Source organism: Furipterus horrens, unplaced genomic scaffold (genome assembly GCF_987537825.1).
Source record: "Furipterus horrens unplaced genomic scaffold, mFurHor1.1.pri manual_scaffold_8, whole genome shotgun sequence".
Taxonomy (NCBI): domain Eukaryota; kingdom Metazoa; phylum Chordata; class Mammalia; order Chiroptera; family Furipteridae; genus Furipterus; species Furipterus horrens.
Genome location: NW_028327178.1, coordinates 69,210,626 through 69,234,422, shown reverse-complemented (window position 1 = coordinate 69,234,422; position 23,797 = coordinate 69,210,626). Strand labels below are relative to the sequence as shown.

General features: G+C 38.8%; 1 protein-coding gene across 1 annotated transcript in view; it reads right to left on the bottom strand.

Annotated features, from left to right (window-relative positions):
- Positions 1-23,797, bottom strand: part of RALGAPA2 (Ral GTPase activating protein catalytic subunit alpha 2) — a 401,573-nt gene that overhangs the window by 200,229 nt on the left and 177,547 nt on the right. Inside the window, exon 17 of the mRNA XM_090285992.1 lies at positions 2,194-2,331. Within this exon, the coding sequence (XP_090142118.1) occupies positions 2,194-2,331 (138 nt within the window). The remainder of the gene's footprint in view (positions 1-2,193; positions 2,332-23,797) is intronic.

The following is a 23,797-nucleotide window of genomic DNA, read 5'->3' as shown; positions in this document are numbered from 1 at the left end:
CATCCAGATAGGAAGGAGGGGCAAAGCCAGGGCACAGAGGACACGGTGTGGTGGTGGCGGTGGCGGCAGCAGCAGCAGCAGCAGCGGCAGGCCGGGGGAAAGTGCAGTCACACGTTTTAAAAACTAGGCAGGGACAGCTGGGGACTGCTCCCAGCACCAGACCAGATCGCACAGCTCACAGTTTCAGCACCGGGGAAAATAAAGCCTTATTGCTTCTGACTGTGCAAACCAGTGGGGGGTGGGGCAGAGGAAGAAACTGCTGGTGTCTCAGCAGAGTCCGCTTGTTTAAAGGGCCCCCGTGGTCCTCGAATGTCCACAGACCCACCCACTCTGGGAACAACAGCCAGGGCAACAGCTAGAGAGGTGCCAGTCCCACACAGAAGTGGGAGAAGTGCCTGGAAAAGGGGCGAGTGCTTAGCAAGCGGCATTGTTCCCTCACCCATCCCTCACATAGAGCGCCACAATGTGGTGGAACACGTCTCCTGTACTGAGGAATCCCTAAGGTTTCGCCCCTTACAATGTAATAGGTGTGACTGCTCTACCTAAGACACAGAGGCAAACAGACACAGGAGCCTGTGAAGATGATGAGACAGAGAAGTATGGCCCAAAAGAGGGAAGGAATCAAGGTTCCAGTGGGAGAACTAAGCAATGAGGAGACAGCCAACCTCAAATTCAGAATTAAAAACACTGGTGCTTGACAGATATGCTTAAGTACGGCAAACGCATATGGGAAGAAGTAAATTCTATGCTAAATAAAACATAGGAAATGTCACACAAAACTAATGGTGAAGGGAAGGAAACTGGGGTTCAAATCAATGATATTGAACATAAGGAAGAAAAAAACAGTCAACCAGGAAACAAAGATTGAAAAACATGAGGAGAACCACAGGAACCTCTGAGACAACTTTAAACGTGCCAACATCCAAATCATAGGAGTGCCAGAAGGAGAAGAGGAAGAGCAAGAAATTGAAAGCTTATGTGAAAAAATAATGAAGGAAAACTTTCCAAATTTGGTGATGAAAATAGACATCCATGTCCAGGAAGCACAGAGAGTCCCAAACAAGCTAGACCCAAGGAGGACCACACCAAGACACATCATAACTAAAATGCCAGAGGCTCAAGATAGAGAGAATCTTGAGACCAGCAAGAGAAAACAGAGTTACCTACAAAGGGGTGCCTATAAGACTATCAGCTGATTTCTCAAAAGAAACTTTGAAAGCAAGAAGAGACTGGCCAGAAGTATTCATAGTGATGACAAGCAAGGACCTACAACCAAGATTACTCTATCCAGCAAAGCTATCATTTAGAATGGAAGGGCAGATACAGTGCTTCCCAGACAAGGAAAAGCTAAAGGAGTTCATCATCACCAAGCCATTATTATATGAAATGTTAAAGGGACTTACTTAATAAAAAGATCAAAATTATGAACATTAAAATGACAACAAACTCACAACGATCAAAAACAGAATCTAAAAAATAAAAACAAAACCCAACTAAGCAAACCAGAATAGAGAGGGAAGAGGGAGAAATGGGGAAATGGTGCAGGGATTAATAAGCATAATTGGTTGGTACAAAATAGACACGGGGAAGTTAAGAATAGAAAATGGTGAAGCCAAAGAACTTATATGCACGACCCGTGGACATGAACTAAGAGGGGTGAGATTGCTGGAGGGAAGGGGCGTACCGTGCGGAGGAGGGCAAAGGGAAAAAAAATTGGGACAACTCTAACAACATAATCAATAAAATATACTTAAAAAAAAAAAAGACATCATTTTCAACCTCAATAGAGTCTACAAGCTTCTAATGAAATTTTTTACAAGTCTGGACAGCTTTCCCTTCTGTCAACTCCTGTGGCCCTCTTAATGGTCCTTTCCCACATCTACCTAACATGCTACTCTCTTTGACTTTGTGGAAAAACATTCTCTGCTTCATGCCTACTCTGGCCACCCTGCACACCTTTCTAGTTCCCAAATATGCCACACTGGAAAAACACTGGACACAGGCATATGCAATTTAAATAACTGTATTAAAGTAATAATGAAAATATTTTATTGACAGAAGTCACATCCTTACATTCCAAACCTAATAAGTACATTCCCTTGAAATAAAGAGTTAGAATAAATGTAGAAAGCATTAAGACATACAGTCAGAGTCTATAATTCTGCATTAGTAACTGAAGAAGCTCCTCCATACCCTGAGCAGACTCTGAGTATAGTGGCTCGGTGACATCAGGTGTGCTGCTGCTCCGAATGATCTGCTTCTGCTCCTCTGCCACCAGGTGGCCAGATTCAACTCCAGGTGTATTTTCTGACTGCTGACATTCTTCCACTTCTGTTGGCATTAACACAAAACATGTAGAGATGTATTTCAATATAAAGAAAAATAATTTCACCACCTAAAACAACTGATTCTAAAAATGTAGTTTTAGATACAGTGTTTCATCACAAAAACTGTGCAGTAAGATAATCTGCATTTACATTAGAAGGTTTCCTACACTTGTTAACACTAAGGTACTACTCCAAGAATATATTTTAAGTTCTAGAAAGCATTTTATTTTGTAATCTAAATGGGAGGAGGGGGCACAGAAATGGCTGAGTATTATAAAGTTATTTGGAATTTAGGGATAATCATGTCCAGGAGAGATGCAGAAGTTACAAGGAATGGGTCATTTACATCTGAAGGGTACAGAGATTAGTACGCATATACACACACTCTAAAGGAAGATAAAAGGAAACATGGAGATTTCAACTCTATTGTTCCTTTTAATGAATAAATGCACAACTTTCCAAAATAAAATATGATAATTTTTAAATGACTTATACCACCAAAGAATTAATCAATAAAGTACAAAAATGATCCACTGGTCTTTTTAGACCATATGTGCCAAAAAAACAAAACCACAAATGAGTACTAACCACTGAATAATCTGATTTAGCATTATTATAGACTACATTGCCCTAGAGAATGAGTGTCCTCCTAGCTCATTTCTAAACTGTATGGTTCATTTTAATCTCCAAAGATAACCCAAGGCACTAGAAGATCACACCACCCTCTCTCTCTAAACTACAGTTTTGGCATGGCATCATCTTTTGTCTAGGTTATTATAATAATCTCCTAACTGGTCACTGTCCCTCTCTTCTTGCCACCCTCATATAATCCTCTATGTGGTTCCAAAAAGGTCTCTTTAAAACAAAGATGTGGCAAACAAACAGGATAAATTAAAAATGGACTTAATGCAGTCCATTTAATGACAAGGAGGGTAATCTTAAGGAGAAAAACTGTGACCCAAGGAAAATCACAATGCTTAGTGGTAGACTATAAAGTAGTGCATGCAGTTGTCTTTAAAGTTTCTTTTTATTTAAAGTTTGTTTTCATTTGAAAGTTAAACTAGGTCTGTGGCATCATCAAAGATGCTTAATTTACAGGCAAGAAGAATGTCAAATGCCTTGCAACTGTACGTCCTTCCAATAAGACAGTCTTACAGATTTAGAGACTGATTTGTGGGTTATGTTGCATAAATTAACATGTGTTTTCTGTTTTCAAAGGGCATAAGCCTATGATCTCATTACCTGAGTGATGTCTGTATGTATAGGCCTCACTTAATCCTGTCTGTATCGCTGCCTCCTGAGACTCAATGGTTTGGCTGAACTAAGTGGCTGGGTTGGTGAAGAATGGGGTGGTCTGTGGGCTTCACTTTAAAACTGGTTTCTCTTTTCTATCCTAATGGCTTGGACAAAAAGAGCCCAGAGGTCTGAAAGGTGGAATACCTAAAATATTTCCCTCAGCCCAAACTAAGTGTAGTGGGCAAAAGGGTTCTGGACAAGTGTGACATGCCTTGCACACCTTCCTCCAAAGAAGCCCTTTTTTTCCCCCAATACGGGACACTGAAAAATTAATACCTGCCTTTTGTGATTTAGTGGTTACGGACTGAATGATGCCTTTTAACCCTGTTGCCAAATTTGTTGCCCCCAGAATACAACAAGAATGCCAGCCTGTTAAACCAAGCATGCCGTTGTCCAGGGACAGCCAACTGACCTGGAGTCTGCAAGATCCTTCCCCATGTGGGAAGGCCACCCTCCCCTCCACACACCCACTCTTATTAGGGATTTCTGGACCCAAAGGTAGGTAGGATGACGACCATACCCAGCTTGAAGCAGCTGGAGGAGCACAAGATCTTCGCCCACTGTCCTTTATAATATTATAAAGCAGTGGTTCCTAATCTTCCTAATGCCGCAATCCTTTAATACAGTTCCTCATGTTGTTGTGACCCCCAACCATAACTAAAGCATAGTGATTAATCACAAAAATAATATGTAATTATATGTGTTTTCCAATGGTCTTAGGCGACCCTGTGAAAGGGTCGTTCAACTCCCAAAGGGACTGTGGCTCACAGGTTGAGAACCGCTGTTATAAAGGGTCTTAAGTCTGAGAGGGAGTGATTATTATTTTTTATTGTTATAAAAAATAATTAATTATTAAAAAATAATATATACAGGAAAAAGTGAAGCCAGAGAATTGTGTGCATGACCCATGGGCATGGACTGGGGGTGTGGGATTGCTGGGGGAGGGGGGCTGCTGGGCAGAGGGGAGCAAAGGGGAAAAACTTGGAACTATTGTAACAATATAATCAATAAAATACTTAAAAAACAAAAACAAAAAAGAAACAAAGATGTGAAAGCCACTTCTCTCCTGCTGAGGCCCTCCATCACTGTATAGTCAAGCCCATGCTCCTCACGGTGTACTCAGGGTTCTTGATCTCATCCCACAGACTAGACTCCGCACAAGGAGCTCTTACTCACTTTAGTCTCCACCAATCCTAGTTTGCCTGGCACCTGCTGCTCTCTCCCTCCTGCTGCTTACTTCTCCTTGTTAACTTGGCACCCCTATTCCCCCCCCCCATACTGCCTGGGCACACCCCCTACATAGGACTCGCCATGTGGTCATGCATGTGAAACTTACGACATCCCTGACCAGACTCCATGCTCAACTCACATACTCATGAAACGTTACATCCATAAACTATAACATATTTTCCGAAAGTTTAATTAGTAAAGTTTTACTCCTTCTCAGAAGCAACTGGTCAAAGTTTAGCCTGTATCATCTTACCTGGTAGTGTCAGTCAATTCCTTACTTGTAATAAGACTCACTGTCAATGTGCCACCCTCTGTATAATCCTTTATTCTGAGCCACAACCCAAAGTTCTGGCTCACCCTAACCAAGAAGTCCTATGTAGAAAGATTCTAAATATGACAGAAGGGATTTCAGCCAAAGATCGCTTCCTTATTTATACTTTACGAATAAAAATCCCATTTAAAGAACATTGATAGAAGCTGCAAGATCCTTTACTTATAATTCAGAGTACTGGGTCACAGTCTAAGTTTAGACACTGACAGGAAGCTGAACTCAAGGTATAAGCAAAGGAAAGCCAAGGTACAAGAGCAGACAAACTCATTAAAGCCTTGTCTTTCCAGGATGTGTTTGCTCTTTTCATGATTGCCAGAAGCTGTTCATTTTCCCATAGAGAAACACAAGGCCTATGTACATACACGTGATCTACCCACATGTCCCCAAGCATGGACTTTCCAACAGGTCTATTTCTAGGCTCGGAAGCCAGGCAGTACCATGGGACCAGCCCCGTCTTGCTCTCTTCTTGCACTGTTTATTCTAATTAGGCAAGACTTTGAAACCTTCTGGAAAAAGTTTTAGTTCTTAATGATCCTACTTGTTAATCCAGTATCAGTAGAGGGAGCCCAAGAGCTTCATAGTGCTCTAAAAAAATAATTGGCAAGTGCCAGTTTTTATGGGCAGTGAGAAGAGTGGGTTTTATTCACTTAAATTTGACGCCAAAAACTAGTAGATTTTGGTTTCTGGGCTGTGAAACCAAACAAGAGCAAGTTGGGCCAACACTAGCAGCATCTTTTGAAAGATAAAAGAACATCCCCATCTGATGGGATGTGACACAGCCACAGCACCATGGCTTTCAAATTCGAGTGTCCCCACTGGTTCACAACACAACAGATGGACAAAAAGCCTGCCATCACCAGCTGGTCTGCCTTCCCAACAGGCTGACCTGATGCAACTTTAAAACTTTATTTTCATAAAACTCTTGATACGAGCTTCTCAGGTGGAGAAAGCCCAGGCCTGTGGAAATCACCAGAAGTGGTGACATGATGAGGATGAGAAGGAAGGAGAAAGTAACAATGTCAAAAGTACTGTGAAGACTCTTGTGCTACTGGTGCTGTAAGATATTCCTGCAGTTGACTGTTAAGTGATTGTGTGCAAAAAATTTTTTAAATTCTACCTATCCCACAATTTAAACCCAATTTTATGACTTGTAAGTATACATTTCTTGGCTTTTTCTCACACTTTGTACTACATATATACTCAATATATGTTTTGTATAAATGGATAAATGAACACTAAAAACATTTTCTTGATGGGGTTCCTTAAAAATACAAAACAAAACAAGAACAAAAAACAGTTCTTGAGCTCCCTCTGCTGGCCTTTTATTTGTTAAGAAAGCAACTAGTGTTAAAGCTGCTCCCATTGTATAGTATCAGTTGCAGCAATTACCCTTTCATAATACATTTTAAAACATTTTAACACTGATATGCAAATATCAAGATAAAGGATTACCCAATATTCGAAATAGAAAAAAACAATCTAAGTTATACAAAAATTACATTATAAATCCTGAGAGTTTTAATGCATTCTCTGTTTAGAATACCACACCATACCTGTTTGAATCACTTCAAAGAGCTCAATTCTATCTCAGATTCACTACATCATTCACTTTCTCTCAAGCATAGCTAAACCAATAACCCAAATTTTAAATACATTAACTTTATAGCTTCTTGGTAAGTTACACAATACCATTACTAAACCATTGCTTTCTAAAGTTCCATTCAAAACACCAGAAAACTGATCAAATAAGGATGACTTAACTTCATTTTTCCCATTGAGAGAAGAATCAGCATGATTAAATTAAGTGGTGAGCACTTCAGAACCTTCTATTTATTCCAGACATCTGACTACTTTTCAAGGCAATTTCACTTACTCTTTAACCTTAATATATGGAGTGAGACTCAGTCTTCAATAACCAAAATTCTAGATTCCAGTTATCCCTCATACAAGGTTGCATAAGCAAAATTAATCATTTCCTATCTTTTAAAGCAATGTACATGATACCAATCTCGTCGTCGTTGGCAGCCGTCCGTCTCGAGAGACGATGGTGTAGCTTCTTAAGAGTATCTGCACCGCCGAGAATGGTTGTGCAGTCCGACTCGGGAGTGACACGGTATCTGTCTCCTCCCGTGTTGAATCGACATCTTGCGATGACACTGGAGTGTCCTCTCCAGTGAAGCTGAAGCTACAGAGCCTGGGCGGGGTGATATGGAGGGTCTGCTGTTGCCCATGCAGCAGACCCCCCCTCTCTTCGCAGCTGAAAGGTCCAAGGGAAAGACGGAGTCAATACAGCTTGGTTTCAGGTGCGCCGCAGGAGTTGCCGGTGTTGACTACAACGTCAAACCGCCTTAGGGACTCCGGCTCTGGATTTTCTGTCGGGGTTTACTCCCTTAGCCTTTCCCTGAAGAGGTATGCCGCAAGGCAGCGGAGGTTTTTTGGAGTCAGAGTTTTCCTTCTCTGATGTGCCCTGACTGGAAGATCGAACCAGCGACACTTAGCTCGCAGGCCGACGCTCAATCCACTGAGCCAAACCAGCCAGGTACATGATACCAATCTACCCCTGTAAAAACCAGAGAAGTGTAAAGCAAATCAGCATCTTGATGTTTCCCACAAAGTCCAAAGATGAATCAGCCTGGACCCTAACAATAATCACTTCCTGACTATTGAGAAGTACTACTTGGAAGCTGGAGAGCCAGATGCAGAAGGAGCTAAGTGAGGCTTTCAGTTAGGTCCCATTAAATCTCTTTTAAAATGAGGAAAGATCACAGATTCTCTAATTATTACTATTACAATGTTACTAAAAGATAAATAATACCAACCATCTGCGTGGCCTGTAAGCACTATTGATCAGTGGTTTTCAACTGTTGTGCTGTGGCAGGCACACTGCTGTGTCTCAAGAATTTTTAGAACATGTAATACCTGACTACTTAGAGGCACTGAACTCTTTTCCCTTAGATTATAAAAAAAAAAAAAAAAAAAAAAAAAAAAAAAAAGACAACAACCAATGCATTAGCTGTCCAGTGTGAATGAATCAAAATTATACCTATTTTTTGTCAGATCAGCAAAAATTGTATTTTTTGGTGTGTTGCAGAATTTTACTGAATAGTTTATATGTGCCATGAGATAAAAAAGGTTGAAAATTGCTGCTCTAGACTGATAAGTGTCCCAACTTAAAAGCAGTTAAAATTTTAAGACAGCCCTGGCTGGTCTGGCTCAGTGGATTGAGCGCCAGCCTGTGAACAAAAGGGTCACTGGTTCGATTCCCAGTCAGGGCACATACCTGTGTTGCAGGCCAGGTCTCAGTTGGGGGCATGTGAGAGGCAACCATACATTGATGTTTATCTGTCTCTCTTTCTCCCTCCTTCCCCTCTCTCTAAAAATAAATAAATAAAATCTTTAAAAAACAACAACAACTTGCAAGACAGCTGGGAGAACAGTTTCCATAAAGGAGAAAAAGGGAAACCACTGAAACTGCCAGGTCAGCTCTGTTTATGTAGCTATTCATGTTAATGGACTACAGGTGGTTGTGACTTTCCTAAAATTCTGCTGTGGCCAAATAGTCACAAAGTGATCAGAATGTGAAATAAGAGTGGCTGAAGGTAAGGAACATTCTGTTGTTTGTACTAACACAATTTGAAGGGTCAAATAGTCATACAGATTAGAAACAAAAACAAGAAATGTTAATTTAAACAAAAAGATTAGCAATCACTTTTATAGTAAAAAACCTGTGGCCAGAAAGTCAACATTAAACGGGTCTGCATATTACGTTTAGTTGGATGTACATTATCTAGATGTTTAGCAACTATGTCAATACACTTGAATTTAAATTGGAGCATAAGTTTAAGACCCTACTGTGCCAACCATCGGAGAATGTACAATGGAAGACTGAGGACTGATATGCATTGCTCTTCACCCAGTCTCTTGATAGAACAGCCACAAAAGACAATGGCATCACTTTAATAGTAAAGAACAAATGGCATCAGACTATAAGGAGGAGCTCACTACTGTAGCCAGATGAAAGAGAAAGAACTAATAGAAAACTGTTTTCAAAGTCATTCTATGTACTGCAAACTCTCTTTACCCTTTGTGTAAAAACAAAACAAAACAAAAAAAAAACCCAAGGATAAAAATGCCAAATACAGGAAAACACAGACCCAGCACAGCCTGCTTCATTTCACTCTAAATCAGGGTCTTTCAGCCTCAGCATTGCTGATGTTTTTGGGTCAGGGATTTCTTTGTGATGGGGGCTGTCCTGTGCATTGCAGGCTGTTTAGCAGCATCCCTGGCTTCCACCAGCTGGAGATCAGGGGCATACTGCCCCAGTTGTGACAATCAAAAATGTCTCTAGACACTGTTAAATGTTCTCTGGGGAGCAAAATCATCACCAGTTGACCACCACTGCTCTAAATCATATTCAAGTTCTGTGGGAACAGTATATGTATATGTGGGAATCAAGAATCTGAGTTAATTGCCTTCGCTGGTGTGGCTCAATGGATTGAGTGTTGGCCTGTGAACCAAAGGATCGCTGGATCAATTCTCAGTCAGGGCACATGCCTGGGTTGAGGGCGATGTCCCCAGGCAGGGTCAGGCAAAAGGCAATGACACATTGATGTTTCTCTCCTTCTGTTTCTCCCTCCCTTCACCTCTCTCTAAAAATAAATAAATAAAATCTTTAAAAGAAGAAAAAAAGAATCTGAGTAAATTAAAATGTAATACTGAAAGAAAAAAAAAGTCTCCAAAATGAGATTACTAACAGGAACAGATTTCTTCTCAGAACATATTCCAGACAAACCAGTAAAAACTTAAGTAAAATAATATGGGAGGAAAAATGGATCGTGCAAAAAGAAAACTTTAAACCATGAAAAAAACCTTTTGGGTGTATATCAGCCAAACAGAAAACAAAAAGATTTTAAAATACTTTATTCATCATCTCTAGGCAGTAGTATTTTTTGGAAAACTAAGTTATCAAGGAGTTAATGCACATCAATAATTTGATTGGTACCTATTATCTTATGTACCACTCTTAATGTTTTTCATCTTTTGTATTTACTAGATAAAAAACTTTTTTAAGAATTATAGTCCTTATTTTCAACAAAACTATCATCTGCTCTCATATTTTGTAAATTAAATAATATTTTACATACTCATCAGGAGAATTAAACTTTAATTTTGCTTTGCTAAGCCACATGACACGATTTAGTTATATAGAAAGCCATAATTAGGCTATCTCCAATATTAAATAGATACTAATGATAATGCCATCTTTCTGAAAATAAAAAATATGAAAATATTTCCTTCTTTAGTAAGAAGATTCAGTTCATCTTAGAACTAATAAAAAACAAGTAAACTTAGACCTAATTATTCACTATAGAGCAAAGTAAATCCTTTTGTTGGAGTATCTATGCCCCAAATCACTTTTGGTGCTATAATATCTTAATAAACCATAATACATTATACTGTGTATAAACCACATGTAGCTAAATTCAATTTTAATTGGCCGAAGCCCAGGAACAATTTTTCTTTGTTGGAAAAATTAGCACTTTTTATAGATTTTTTTACTTGTCTCAATAATCAGTATGTATGTAACCTGATCATTACTTTATATGTGATTATGATTTATTAACTCCAAGGAAGTCTTGCTGGCATAATTTTTCCAGTCTTTTCTTTTTAGAGGAGTCACAGCAAGCATTCTAACACTGAGATGCTCAAATCTTTTATAAAGTTTTATGAAAATCCCCTTCCATTTCCAAGGCACTGGATAGAAGGTACACTGAAGCAAGCATTACTGTCTCCCTCTGTTATAAACTATGGGCCAAAAGAAAACCTTATCCTTCTTACCCGGGAATGAATGCAAAGACCAGTGGTGCTACAGAAATTTTTCCTGACTATTGATTGCTACTAAATATTTAGCTAAACAAAAACAGTTATTACTATTCATTGAAAAAAACACAAAGACAATGCCGAGGCACAAATGTGTGATCTGAGGATATTAACAAAGAAAGCAAGACCCAGAGGCAAGTGGGAGAAGACTAGGAACACTGACAGACATATGAGAAAGCATTACAGTACCTGGCAGCCTGTGAAAGCAAGAGGAGTAAGAGAGACTAGGTAAGAGAGCGCTCATGTTGTGAAGGAGGAGCGGGATGCTTTTGGTGGCAGGCAAAGCCTCAGAAATTTGGATACAGTTGCTGATAGACTGGCTTCTCTTAGCTTCCAGGAAAGATAAAGTAATAGTTATGTCAGAAGAACATCGAGATCTTTCACTTCTTTTGTATTATTTTTCTGTGTTCTCTTTAAATACACGGTGGAGCAAAAGTACGTTTACAGGTGTGACTTTATTAAACAGTTTTTTCTTGTATTATTATTATTAATGATTGTATTATTTACCATATCAACAACTAACTGTAAAGCTACTTTTGCCCCACTCTGTATTTAAAGGTCATTTTAAACTTTAAAGGTAGTCAGTACAAAGCACAAACAGCCAATTTTCAGTCATTCTGGTGACATGAAAGAATGGACAATTCACAAACAATCTTATATTATTCTATTTTATTTATTTTTTAGAGAACAGAGGAAGGGGGAAGGAGGGAGGGAAAGAAAGAGACATCTATTTGTTGTTTCACTTATTTATGCATATGAATTCATTGGCTGATTCTTACCCTGACCAGAGATCGATCCCGCAACATTGGTGTATCAGGACAATGGTCTAACCAACTAAGCGACCTAGCCAAGGCTCATTGAATTTTACTTTAGAATGCTTTATATGTTTAGTCTTTCCTTGTTTTCTGTTGTGTCTCAGATTCACATTTGGGTTGTTTATTTGGGCAAATATTATAATCAGTTTTCCCTTTCCTAAAGGACACAAACAAAAAAATCATAGCAAGGGAGAGAAAATCTAGCCTAAGACTGAAAGTGTTGTATAAATAATACATAATTCAAAAACTGGTTTACTGAGAGCTAACTGTATTCAAAAGCAAATCATTTAGTAAATATCCTAAAAGCTTAAGCACACATGAAAGTCAAGTTAAAAAAGAAAAGATTTCATAAATAAAGATAAAATCTCCATAAAACCCATCTTTTTTTATATCACATTCCATGCTTCTTAAATCCATAGTTTCCTATTATGAACTTTATGGTGTTTTTAAGTTTTCAATATACTGCTATTCAAATGACCATCTGAGAAAATAGACACAGGAAGAGAATATGCCTCATATATATGAGGCTAACAGCAATAAAACCAGTTTATCATTAAAACAGAACTATAAACATTTACCTGTTTCGTTTTCTTTACGTGATTTTAACATTAATATTTTAGAACTATGAATGGTAGTGACTCATTTGCAAAAAGTGAAACAAACTTTTTAGTTTCCTAAACTAATTCCTCCATCCGTTGGCTATCAGAATTCCCAGTTCTAAAGGACTATCTGCAACACAATTACAGTATAATCCACAAATGTATAAAATAATATTTAAGTGAAAACAACTTCCATGTAAACACCAAACTGAATGACTTCAAATTTCCTAAAGGATTTGTTCATCTCTCAAGTTCAGACAGAGATTTGAGTGTTTTAAAAAGTGTTGCTTTTATAAAGCAAATGATTGCACATTTTCCCAACAGATCACTAGAATCTTCAGAAATAATAAAATATAGAATAATTATTTTGTGTGAAAATTGACTTGTTTTAATCACTCATTTTACACATCTAAATTTTAGCATGATTCACACTCAGGAACAAAGTTTTACTTTATAATTATTTAACATTCTCCTTGCCAGTCCTTTTAACTTGCAAACTAAGTGCATTCTCTGCTAAATTGCCATTTCTCTACTCAGCAACGTCTCCTTTTATATTTCCCTCTTGCTACTGTCACTGACATTTTCTCAAATTAAGAGTAGTCTGTGGGGAAAATTGTAATATAATAATCTTCAATTATTTTCTTACTGAGACTGGAGAAAAAGTCACTTTCAAATGGGTCTTCTACAATAAAAATCTTAATACTAAAAGTAGCAAAAACTAATTTCATGAGCTGCTTGTTGTTCTTTCATTAAAAAGGTGGCCTCTATACAAGTCAAAATCTACTATGAAAATAAACTGGGCCTTTTTAAAAGACAAAAAGGCAAATTATTACATAAGTATAAATAACAGAACTGAGTAAAACCACTAATATTTGTCTATACAGATTAATTTTACAAAATAGCATAAGAAAATCTTCAAAGACCATTTCTGTCACAAAAGATTCAAATTTTATAATTAAAAAAAAGTAACATAAAATAGGAAATTCACACATATGTATCCATATATAAGTATATATGTAAAATACATAAGATTATAGATATGTCCAACTCAATAACTCTCAACTTTATTATGATTTACAGGTTGTGGTTTCAAGTCTTTTTAATTTAATTAACCTCACAAAGGCCAGGTTTATGGTTTTTAAGTGACATACTCTGCAAATACCTTTAAATGTTTTTCTAAAAGTTCTTATTTTTGCCAATACGATGGCTTTTCAGACACCTGAGGATACCAATAAACAGATCCTCATTGGCATAAATGTGCTGAAGATTTTCTAAAACACATTGTGACCTACAACATATTAATGGTCTAAAATATCTATTAAAAAATTAAGATACAATTACTTCTATGGCTGTGTTTTGGCCAAGTAGTGGCATAACAAACATGCAATGTGCAATAATTTGCTGCTGATAAAAACGAGAAAATAAAAATTTTTTTTAGTGTATTTTATTGATTATGTTGTTAAGTAGTTCCAATTGCTTTTCTCTTTGCTCCCTTCTTCCCAGTACCTCCCTGCCCTACAGTAATCTCACCCCCGTTAGTTCATGTCCAGGGATCATGCATAGAAGTTCTTTGGCTTCAATCTTTCCTATATTATTCTTAACTTCCCCCTATTTTGTACCAATGAATTCACAGGTGAACAATATTTAACACAATTCCTGTTGAGTTCAATTTTTCAGCTGTTTTAGACTTACATAGGCATGCTGATTTCAAAACTGCAGTTAGCTTTCTTCTATCATGTCAAGTATTTTCTGTACAGTTTATCTTAATGCGACCACTCTAGGCTGGATTGAGGGAACCACTAGTGCTCTCCTATTGACTGAGAGCCAACCTCCCTCAAGTGGGGAGTGGTGGGGGACAACCTTGGAGACCACCAAAAGGTTCATACTTGTCTAGGCTATTCAGTTACACATGAGACAGTGCGGTGAGAGGTTGTGGGCCACTCTATACAGGGAATTATATTCCGAAGTGTATTTCGAGTTCTTGTCTGTCTGTATACAAGGAGTTAGCAGAATTTATTTTTTTATTTACATAGGTACTTATTTCTTTTCCTTCAGATCATGTCTGCCTCTGCTATTTCTCATAAGCACCTAAACAACCCTGATTCGTTTTGTTATCTGTGACAGTTTCACCATTCCCAAAGGAAAAACATCAGCGCATTTGTCGGGCAAGCCTATTTTGCATATTTTGAAGTAAAACTTGGTGATCAAGATAAGTCTTGGGCCCCTCACAAGGTGTGCAAGCAGTATGTCAAGAGTTTAAGGATGTGGACGAAAGGAATGTGTGATAAATTGCCATTTGGTATACCTATGGTTTAGCAAGAGCCCAGAGATCATTCAAGTGACTGCAACTTTTGTATAGTGAAAACATCAGATTATCGTCGGCAGCCGTCCGTCTTGAGAGACGATGGTGTAGCTTCTTAAGAGTCTATCTGCCCCGCCGAGAATGGTTGTGCAGTCCGACTCGGGAGTGACACGGTATCTGTCTCCTCCCGTGTTGAATCGACATCTTGTGATGACGCTGGAGTGTCCTCTCCAGTGAAGCTGAAGCTACAGAGCCTGGGCGGGGTGATATGGAGGGTCTTCTGTTGCCCATGCAGCAGACCCCCCCTCTCTTCGCAGCTGAAGGGTCCAAGGGAAAGACGGAGTCAATACAGCTTGGCTTCAGGTGCGCCGCAGGAGTTGCCGGTGTTGACTACAACGTCAAACCGCCTTAGGGACTCCGGCTCCGGATTTTCTGTCGGGGTTTACTCCCTTAGCCTTTCCCCTGAAGAGGTATGCCGCAAGGCAGCGGAGGTTTTTTGGAGTCAGAGTTTTCCTTCTCTGATGTGCCCTGACTGGAAGATCGAACCAGCGACACTTAGCTCGCAGGCCGACGCTCAATCCACTGAGCCAAACCAGCCAGGCAGCAGAACTTGACTACTTGTACACAATTTGACTTATGGTAACAATATATAGCCTTTATATGAATAAAATAACTCTTAAATAAACAATATCGTGAGATAATTTTTTCTTTATTTTCCTTTGTATGTACATTAAAAAGTTGACATGATAGAGAAAAACTGGGGTCATTTTTGGATTCAGATCCCAAAGGTTAGTCAAAAACAAGTGTCAGATCTAACTCAACAAAAATTGTTTTCCCCAATCTTATTCTTCTTAATCCCTGCACCATTTCCCCATTTCTCCACCTTCCCTCTCCCAGCTGATAACCCTCCAAATGATCTTTATACATATGATTCTGTCCTTATTCTGTTTTCCTTAGTTCGATTTTGTTTTTATGTTTTAGATTTAGTTGATGGTAGTTGTGAGTTTGTTGTCATTTTAGTGTTCATAGCTTTGACCTTCTTTCTCTTAAATTAGTCCCTTTAACATTTCATATAATAATGGCTTGGTGATGATGAACTCCTTTAGCTTTACTTTGTCTGGGAAGCACTGTATCTGCCCTTCTATTCTAAATGATAGCTTTGCTGGATAGAGTAGTCTTGGTTGTAGGTCCTTGCTTTCCATCACACTGAATACATCTTGCCAGTCCCTTCTTGCCTGCAAAGTATCTTCTGAGAAATCAGCTGATAGTCTTATAGGCACCCCTTTGTAGGTAACTCTCTGCTTTTCTCTTGCTGCTTTTAAGATTTTTTCTTTATCTTGAACCTTTGGCATTTTAATTATGCTGTGTCTCGGTGTGGTCCTCTTTGGGTCTAGCTTGTTTGGGACTCTCTGTGCTATACGTCTATTTCCTTCGCCAAATTTGGCAGTTTTCCTTCATTATTTTTTCACATAAGCTTTCAATTTCTTGCTCTTCCTCTTCTCCTTCTGTCATCCCTATGATTCGGATATTGGCACGTTTAAAGTTGTCCCAGAGGTTCCTGTGCCTCCTTGTTTTTTTCCAACTCTTGTTTCCTCATTCTGCACTGGTTGACTGTTTTTTTCTTCCTTATGTTCAAAATCATTGATTTGAACCCCGGTTTCCTTCCCTTCACCATTGGTTTTGTATTTTCCTTCGTTTCATTTAGCATAGCCTTCACTTCTTCCTTTACGCTTTTTGCCGTACTTAAGCATATCTGTCAAGCACCAGTGTTTTGAACTCTGCATCTGTTAGGTTAGCTATCTCCTTGTCTCTTAGTTCTCCCACTGGAACCTTGATCTGTTCCCTCTTTTGGGCCATACTTCTCTGTCTCCTCATCTTGACAGGCTCCTGTGTTTGTTTGCCTCTGTGTCTTAGGTAGGGCTGTCACACCTGTTACGTTGTAAGGGGCGGAGCCTTAGGTATTTGTCAGTATGGGCGACCTGTTTCACCATGTTGTGGTGCTGTATGTGAGGGAGGGGTCTGAAAGGAAACAATGCCACTTTTTCAGCACTTACCCCTTTTCCAGGCACTTCTCCCACTTCTATATGGGCCTGGTGCCTCTCTAGCTGTTGCCCTCGCTGTTGTTCCCAGAGTAGGTGGGTCTGGAAACGTTCTAGGACTGCGGGGGCCCTTTAAAAAAGCAGACTCTGCTGAGAGACTGGCAGTTTCTTACTCCACCCCAAACCCCACTGGTTTTCACAGTCAGAAGCAATGAGACTTTATTGTCCCCGTCATTGGAAACGTGAGCTGTGCAGTCTGGTCTGGTGCTGGGAGTGCCCCTCTAATATCCTTCTCGACTTTTTAAAATGTTTGACTGCACTTTCTGCCAGTCTGCCACTGTGCCGCTTTTGCTGCCACCACACCGCATCCTCTCCACCCCGTCTCTGCTCCTCCTACATGTCTGGATGAGCATTTCTTCTTTATATCTTTGTTGGACTTCCACATAGCTTGATTTTCTAGAACTTCTGGTTGTCTCTAGTTTTGAGGTAGTTTTATTCATTCTTAGTTGTGGAGGGAGATGCAGCATGTCTGTCTAGGCCTACATCTTGGCCGCAAGTCAAGAATAAAGTTTTTTAAAGTATTTTGAATGATCAATTTTATTATCATAGTGATTTAACGGTTGTGACCTACAACAGGAAGTCGGAGCAGTTCAGGCAGGATGCTACCACCGTTGCCATAGACTTTTATTCTGATCCCTTTCTTTTAAAGATTTAGTGATAGAAGAAAGGAGTTTTTAAGAAGTGGGATGAGAAAAGAAATCAGTGAATAAGTCTCCCTAAAAGTTTCCTGTTATCAAGAATAGAGACTTTCTACGGGGACATAGCAGAAAGGAGTTGAGTAAAGAGGTGAACATAAAGAAGATAATTATCAAAAAAATGCTTCAACAAAAAGCATGAGACAGGGTTAAGTTATATTATCATAAAACTCCAACAGGATTCTAAGCCATTTGTACTTATTTACTAAGCACTGTAAAGTATGTTAAGTGTAAATAAATCTTTGATTTATTACTAGAGAATATTGTAACTTTCTGCAACCAACATGCTGAGTAAGAATTAGATTTGTATGTATTATTGATGTGAAAAACCTCAGGAAACTCAGATAAATTTGTTTTAAACTTAAGTTACTGGGGGTGGGGGGACTTTATTTGTCCTTATTAAATACTAGATATAAGTTTACTTTTAGAAGATTTCTCTTTTTGTTTTAGGAGTAAAGTGTAGCAAAGCAATCTGATTAACTGGAGTTCTCGGTCACGTTCTCATTGATTCTAACTGGGTGTTAATGACACTATAGGCATGTAATACTCATTTTCAAAAGAATACAAAAAAATTTAAATTCTCCATCCAGTCCTGAAAACTAAGTATGTTATTCTTTTGATTGCTGGAACAAGTTGTCACACTCTCAAGATTTGTATTTTCAGTAATAACAATAATGCAACTAGTTGTGTGATTACTATTTCCTCAAGGTTCAAATAAAACACCTACTTTCTCAGAAGATGGCGGTGGAGTAGGGGCGGTGTTGTCTGCTCGCTCGTATCACAGAGGGACTTCAGAAGTAAAGGTAGAGAGGAGTGACTGAGTGAGTGCGGATTTCAGACAGTGTGAACAGGGAGGGGAGCATGGGAGCAGCCTGGAGGGGGGTGCAGGGGTCTTCCACGCACTCCAGGCTGAGTGAGACGCTGGGCCTCCGGGACCCTACCCGTCTGCCGTACCGCACCCGAGGGCTTGTTAGCCGGGAGCTGCTTGGAGGCTCCCCCTGCCAGGGGCGCACAGACGAGCGAAATCTCGCAGGGAGTTAGCGAGAGGATTTGGATGAAAAAGCTGGAGGTGTGGGAAAATAGTGAACAACCAGGACCTGGAGAAACTGTGTAAACTGAGTCTAGGTGGAAACCTCCTTGGCTACAACCCCTGATCGAAAGCTCTGCACTCAGGGTGCGTGCAGCACTCACACGAACAAAGGGACAGTTTTGAGGCAAGGAAAGGGGCCCCCACGGGAGAGCTGCTTCAGAGCTGCAGAGTAGGGGAGTGCTCCTAAGCAGGCAGGTGGCGCACACCCCAGCGCTTTGAGCTACTGCACGAGAGCCCTACTGAACAAAGGGACAGTTTTGAGGCAAGGAGAGGGGCCCATACAGGAAAGCTGCAGCGGATCTGCAGCCTTGATGGGGACTGTAGGAGGGCAGGTGGTGCGCACAGGCATGTAGACAGGGATGCGAACAGATGCTGTAGCTCGGGAATAGAGACACGACTGGAGGCAGAGGAGAGATTACTGGCATGTGCATGCTGGCTCAACAGCAGAAAAACATTGCTAGACAAGCCTGAGGAGGGCTGAGGGTGCCGCAGGAGGGGATAACTAAATGCTGCTCACAGCAGAGTGTCAGTAGGCCCACCAATAAAAGACTAGCAACCCCAGAATCAAGCTGGATCTTCCCACAGTCACCCAACCAACCGGAAAAGATTTGAAACCCATGGAATTTTGACTATGGGCGGACCCAGGAAGGAAAAAAAAAAATATAGAGACTGTGTATAAAAGTTGAATTGAGTAAAAACCCTTACATTCTTTTATTTCTCATTCTCTCTTCCCGTCCCTCCCCTTCTTTCTTCTTTCTTTTTCTTTCCTCCCCTCCCCTTCCTTTCTCTCTTTCTTTCACTTCTCTCCTTCATCCTATTTTTTAATTTTTTAATTTTAATTTTTTCCCTCTTCATTCCTTCCCCTTCCATTCTTTTTATTTCTTTTCCTCCCACTTATTTTCTTCCTCCCTTTCTTTCTTTTCTCTTTCCTTCTTTCTTTCTAATTATTTTAATTTTTTTCTTTATTCCCGCCTTTTTATTTCTTTTTTCTTCCCTTTCCCTTCTTTTCTCCCTCTCTCTCTTCCTATTCTTTCTTTTTCTCTATTTTATTTTTTAATCTTTTAATTTTTTAATTTTAACTTTTCCCCCTCCCTCTTCTCCTTCCCCTTCTTCTTTTTCTCTTTCCATGCATCCCCTTCTTTATTTTCTCTCTCTCTCTTTCCTTTCTCTCTTTCTTTCTATTCTGTATTTCTATTTTTGAAAAACTCTTTCTCTAATCTGTTTGCTACCCTCTATCCCTCATATCCCACTGCTTTAATTTTTGGTTGTTTGTCTGCTTGGAAGTCTGTTTTGTCTATCCTCCCTTTCACACTAAACATATATCATAAAACTACTATATAAACCTAATACTATGCACTTCCACTTTCTCACTTCATACTACAATCCTCTTCTTCTCAAACATACAGTGTAAATATTACTTCCTGTCTTGCATAGCCTTGACCCTATTTACTAATATTGTTACTCTATCATCTTCACTCTAAAAAATCACCCTTCTTTCATTTAAAACAACTCCTATCAGTTTCTCCTATGAAATAAGAGTCTTAATCTCTCTACGATTATATTAATACTGGCTCATTTGCTGCCGATAGTGGGATTGTGGTTGGGGGATATTTTGGAGGGTGTGAGTTTCTTGCATGGGCTGTGTGATTACGTTTTAACAGCATCTCAACAAAAGAACTCAGGACAAGGTGGGCAGAGTGACTCTCAATGTACTAGCCAGAGGAAAAGACCCACCCAAGAGTAGCTAAAATACAACCAGACAGCTTAAACAAACAACATAAACGGCAACACAAGAGCATCAGGCTCAGAAGATCAAAGAGACTACACCACTGAATCCCCCAGGTCTCCTATAAAGAATCTCATATCACAAAAGTAGGAAATCAAAACAGAAACTCAAATGAACAAAAACAAACAAGAAAAATTCAAAATGGGCAGACCCAGAAACAACCTCCCAATGAAAGCAAAAGAGGAATTCCCAGAAAGAGAGATAGATGGTATACACATAAGCCAACTATCAGACACGAAATTCAAAAAAATGGTTATCAAACTTAATGACCTTGACAACCTCAAAGAAAACTATGAAAAACTCCAAGGAAATTACCAACAACTCCAAGGAAACTACAAAAAATTGCAGGGAAGCTACAAGGAACTTACGGAGAACTACACCAGCATAAAAAAGGACACAGAAATTATAATAAGAACCAGGAAGAAATGAAGAATACAATCTCTGAATTGAAGAACACAGTAGAATCAATCAAAAGCAGGCTAAACGAAGCAGAAGCTTGGATCAGTGAATTAGAGGACAATGTAGAAAAACATTCCCAGACAATACAACAAAATGAAAACAGACTGCAAAAGAATGAAGAGATTTTAAGAGAACTACAGGACAACATTAGACAAAACAACATTAGAATCATAGGGATACAACAAGAAGAGGAGAAAAAAGGTATAGAAAACCTGATTGAGAAAGTAATGACAGAAAATTTTCCTAACTTGATGAGAGAAAAAGTCATGCAATCCAGGAAGCTCAGAGGGTCCCAAGGAAGATAAACCCAAATAGGCCTACCCCAAGACACATTATAATTAAAATGGCAACATTCAAAGACAAAGAGAGAATCCTAAAAGCAGCAAGAGAAAAACAGCAAATAACATACAAGGGAGCTCTGATAAGGCTATCAACTAACTTCTCAACAGAAACACTATAAGCCAGAAGGGAATGGCAAATATTTCAAGCAATGAAAAACAACGGCCTACAACCAAGAATACTCTACCCAGCAAAGCTCTTATTCAAAATAGAGGGTGAAATAAGTTTCTCAAACAACGGAAGACTAAAAAATACATCTCCACCAAACCAGCATTACAAGAGATGCTAAAGGGAATGCGTTAAGAAAAAGGAAAAAAAGAAAGGAGAGGAACATAAGTACAAAAGGAAATGAATGAATACCTATCAATAATAACCTTAAATGTAAATAGATTAAATGCTCCAATTAAAAGACATAGGGGAGAGGAATAAATATAAAAACAGGACCCACATATCTGCTGTCTACAGGAGACACACCTCAAAACAAAAGATTTACACAGACTGAAAGTGAAGGAATGGAAAAAAGTATATCAAGCAAATGGACATAAAAAAAAAGCTGCGGTAGCAATACTTATATTAGACAAAACAGATTTCACAGCAAAGGCCATAAAAAGAGACAAAGAAGAACATTACATAATACTTAAAGGAAAAATCCATCAACAAGATATAACCCCTATAAACATACATGCACCCAACATAGGAGAACCCAAATATGTAAGGAAAATTTTGAAAGACTTCAGGAAGGATATAGACAACTACACATTCATAGTAGGGGACTTTAACACCACATTGTCAACAATGGACAGATCTTCGAAGCAAAGAAACACCAAAGATATTGAGGCACTGAACAACACTCTAGACCAAATGGACTTAGTCGATTAATATATAGAGCATTTAATCCCAAGAAAGCAAACTATACATTCTTTTCAAGTGCACGTGGAACACTTTCAAAGATAGACCACATGGTACGACACAAAACAAGCCTCAACAAATTCAAGAAAATTAAAATTATATCAAGCATCTTCTCACATCACAATGGCTTAAAATTGGAAATCAACTTTAAGGAAAAAACTCAAAAACATTCAAACACATGGAGAATGAATAACATGTTATTAAATAAGGAATGGGTTAACAATGACATCAAGGAAGAAATCAAAAAGTTTCTGAAAATAAAATGAAAACGAACACACCAACAACCCAAAACGTCTGGGATACAGTGAAAGCAATCCGGAGAGGAAAGTTCATAGCAATACAGGCCTACATAAAAACGACAGAAGAATCTCTAATAAAAAATCTAACCCGACAGCTACAAGAACTAGAGGAAGAACCATAAGCAAAGCCCAGAACAAAAAGAAGAAAGGCAATCATCAAGATTAGAGCAGAATTAAATGACACGAAGACTAAAAAAACAGTTCAAAAGATCAACAAAAGTAGAAGTTCATTCTTTGAATAAACAAAATTGACAAGCCTTTAACCAGGCTCACCAAGAAAAAAAGAGAAAGGACCCAAATAAATAAAATCAGAAATGAAAGAGGAGAAATCACAACCAATACCACAGAAATACAAAGGACTGTAAGAAACTATTATGAACAACTGTACCTCAAGAAATGTAAAAACCTAGATGAAATGGACAAATTTATGGAAACATATAATCTGCCAAAACTGAATCAAGAAGAAGCAGAAAGTCTTAATAGACCAATAACAATTAGTGAAATTGAAGCAGTAATCAAAAAACTACCGGAACACAAAAGTCCTGGACCAGATGGCTTCTCGGGTGAATTTTACAAAACGTTTAGGAAAGAAATAACTCCTATCCTTCTCAGACTATTCCAAAAAACACAAGAAGAGGGAAGACTTCAAAACTCGTTTTATGAAGCCAGTATTACCCTAATTTCTAAACCAGGTCAATACAAAACAAAGAAAGAAAACTACAGGCCAATATCGCTGATGAACATAGATGCTAAAATCCTCAACAAAATATTGGCAAACTGGATCCAACAATACATTAGAAGTATTATACACCACGATCAAGTGGCATTCATCCCAGGGATGCAAGGATTAATATTTGCAAATCAATAAATGTAATACACCACATAAACAAAATGAAAGACAAAAACGACATGATCATATTAATAGATGCAGAAAAGCATTTGACAAAGTACAACACCCGTTTATGATGAAAACTCTCAGCAAAATGGGAATAGAGAGAGCATACCTCAACATAACAAAGGCCATATACAAAAAACCTGAAGCCAACATCACACTCTATAGGCAAAAACTGAAAGCATTCCCCCTGAGATAAGGAACAAGACAAGGATCTCCACTTTCTCCACTCCTATTCAACACAGTCTTAGAAGTTCTTGCCACAGCAATCGGACAAGAAAGAGAAATAAAAGGCATCCAAATTGGAAAAGAGGAAGTAAAACTGTCATTATTAGTAGATGACATGATAGTGTACAGAGAAAACCCAATACACTCCATGAAAAAACTACTCGACCTAAGTGAATTCGGCAAAAAGGCAGGATATAAAGTCAATATTCATAAATCAAAGG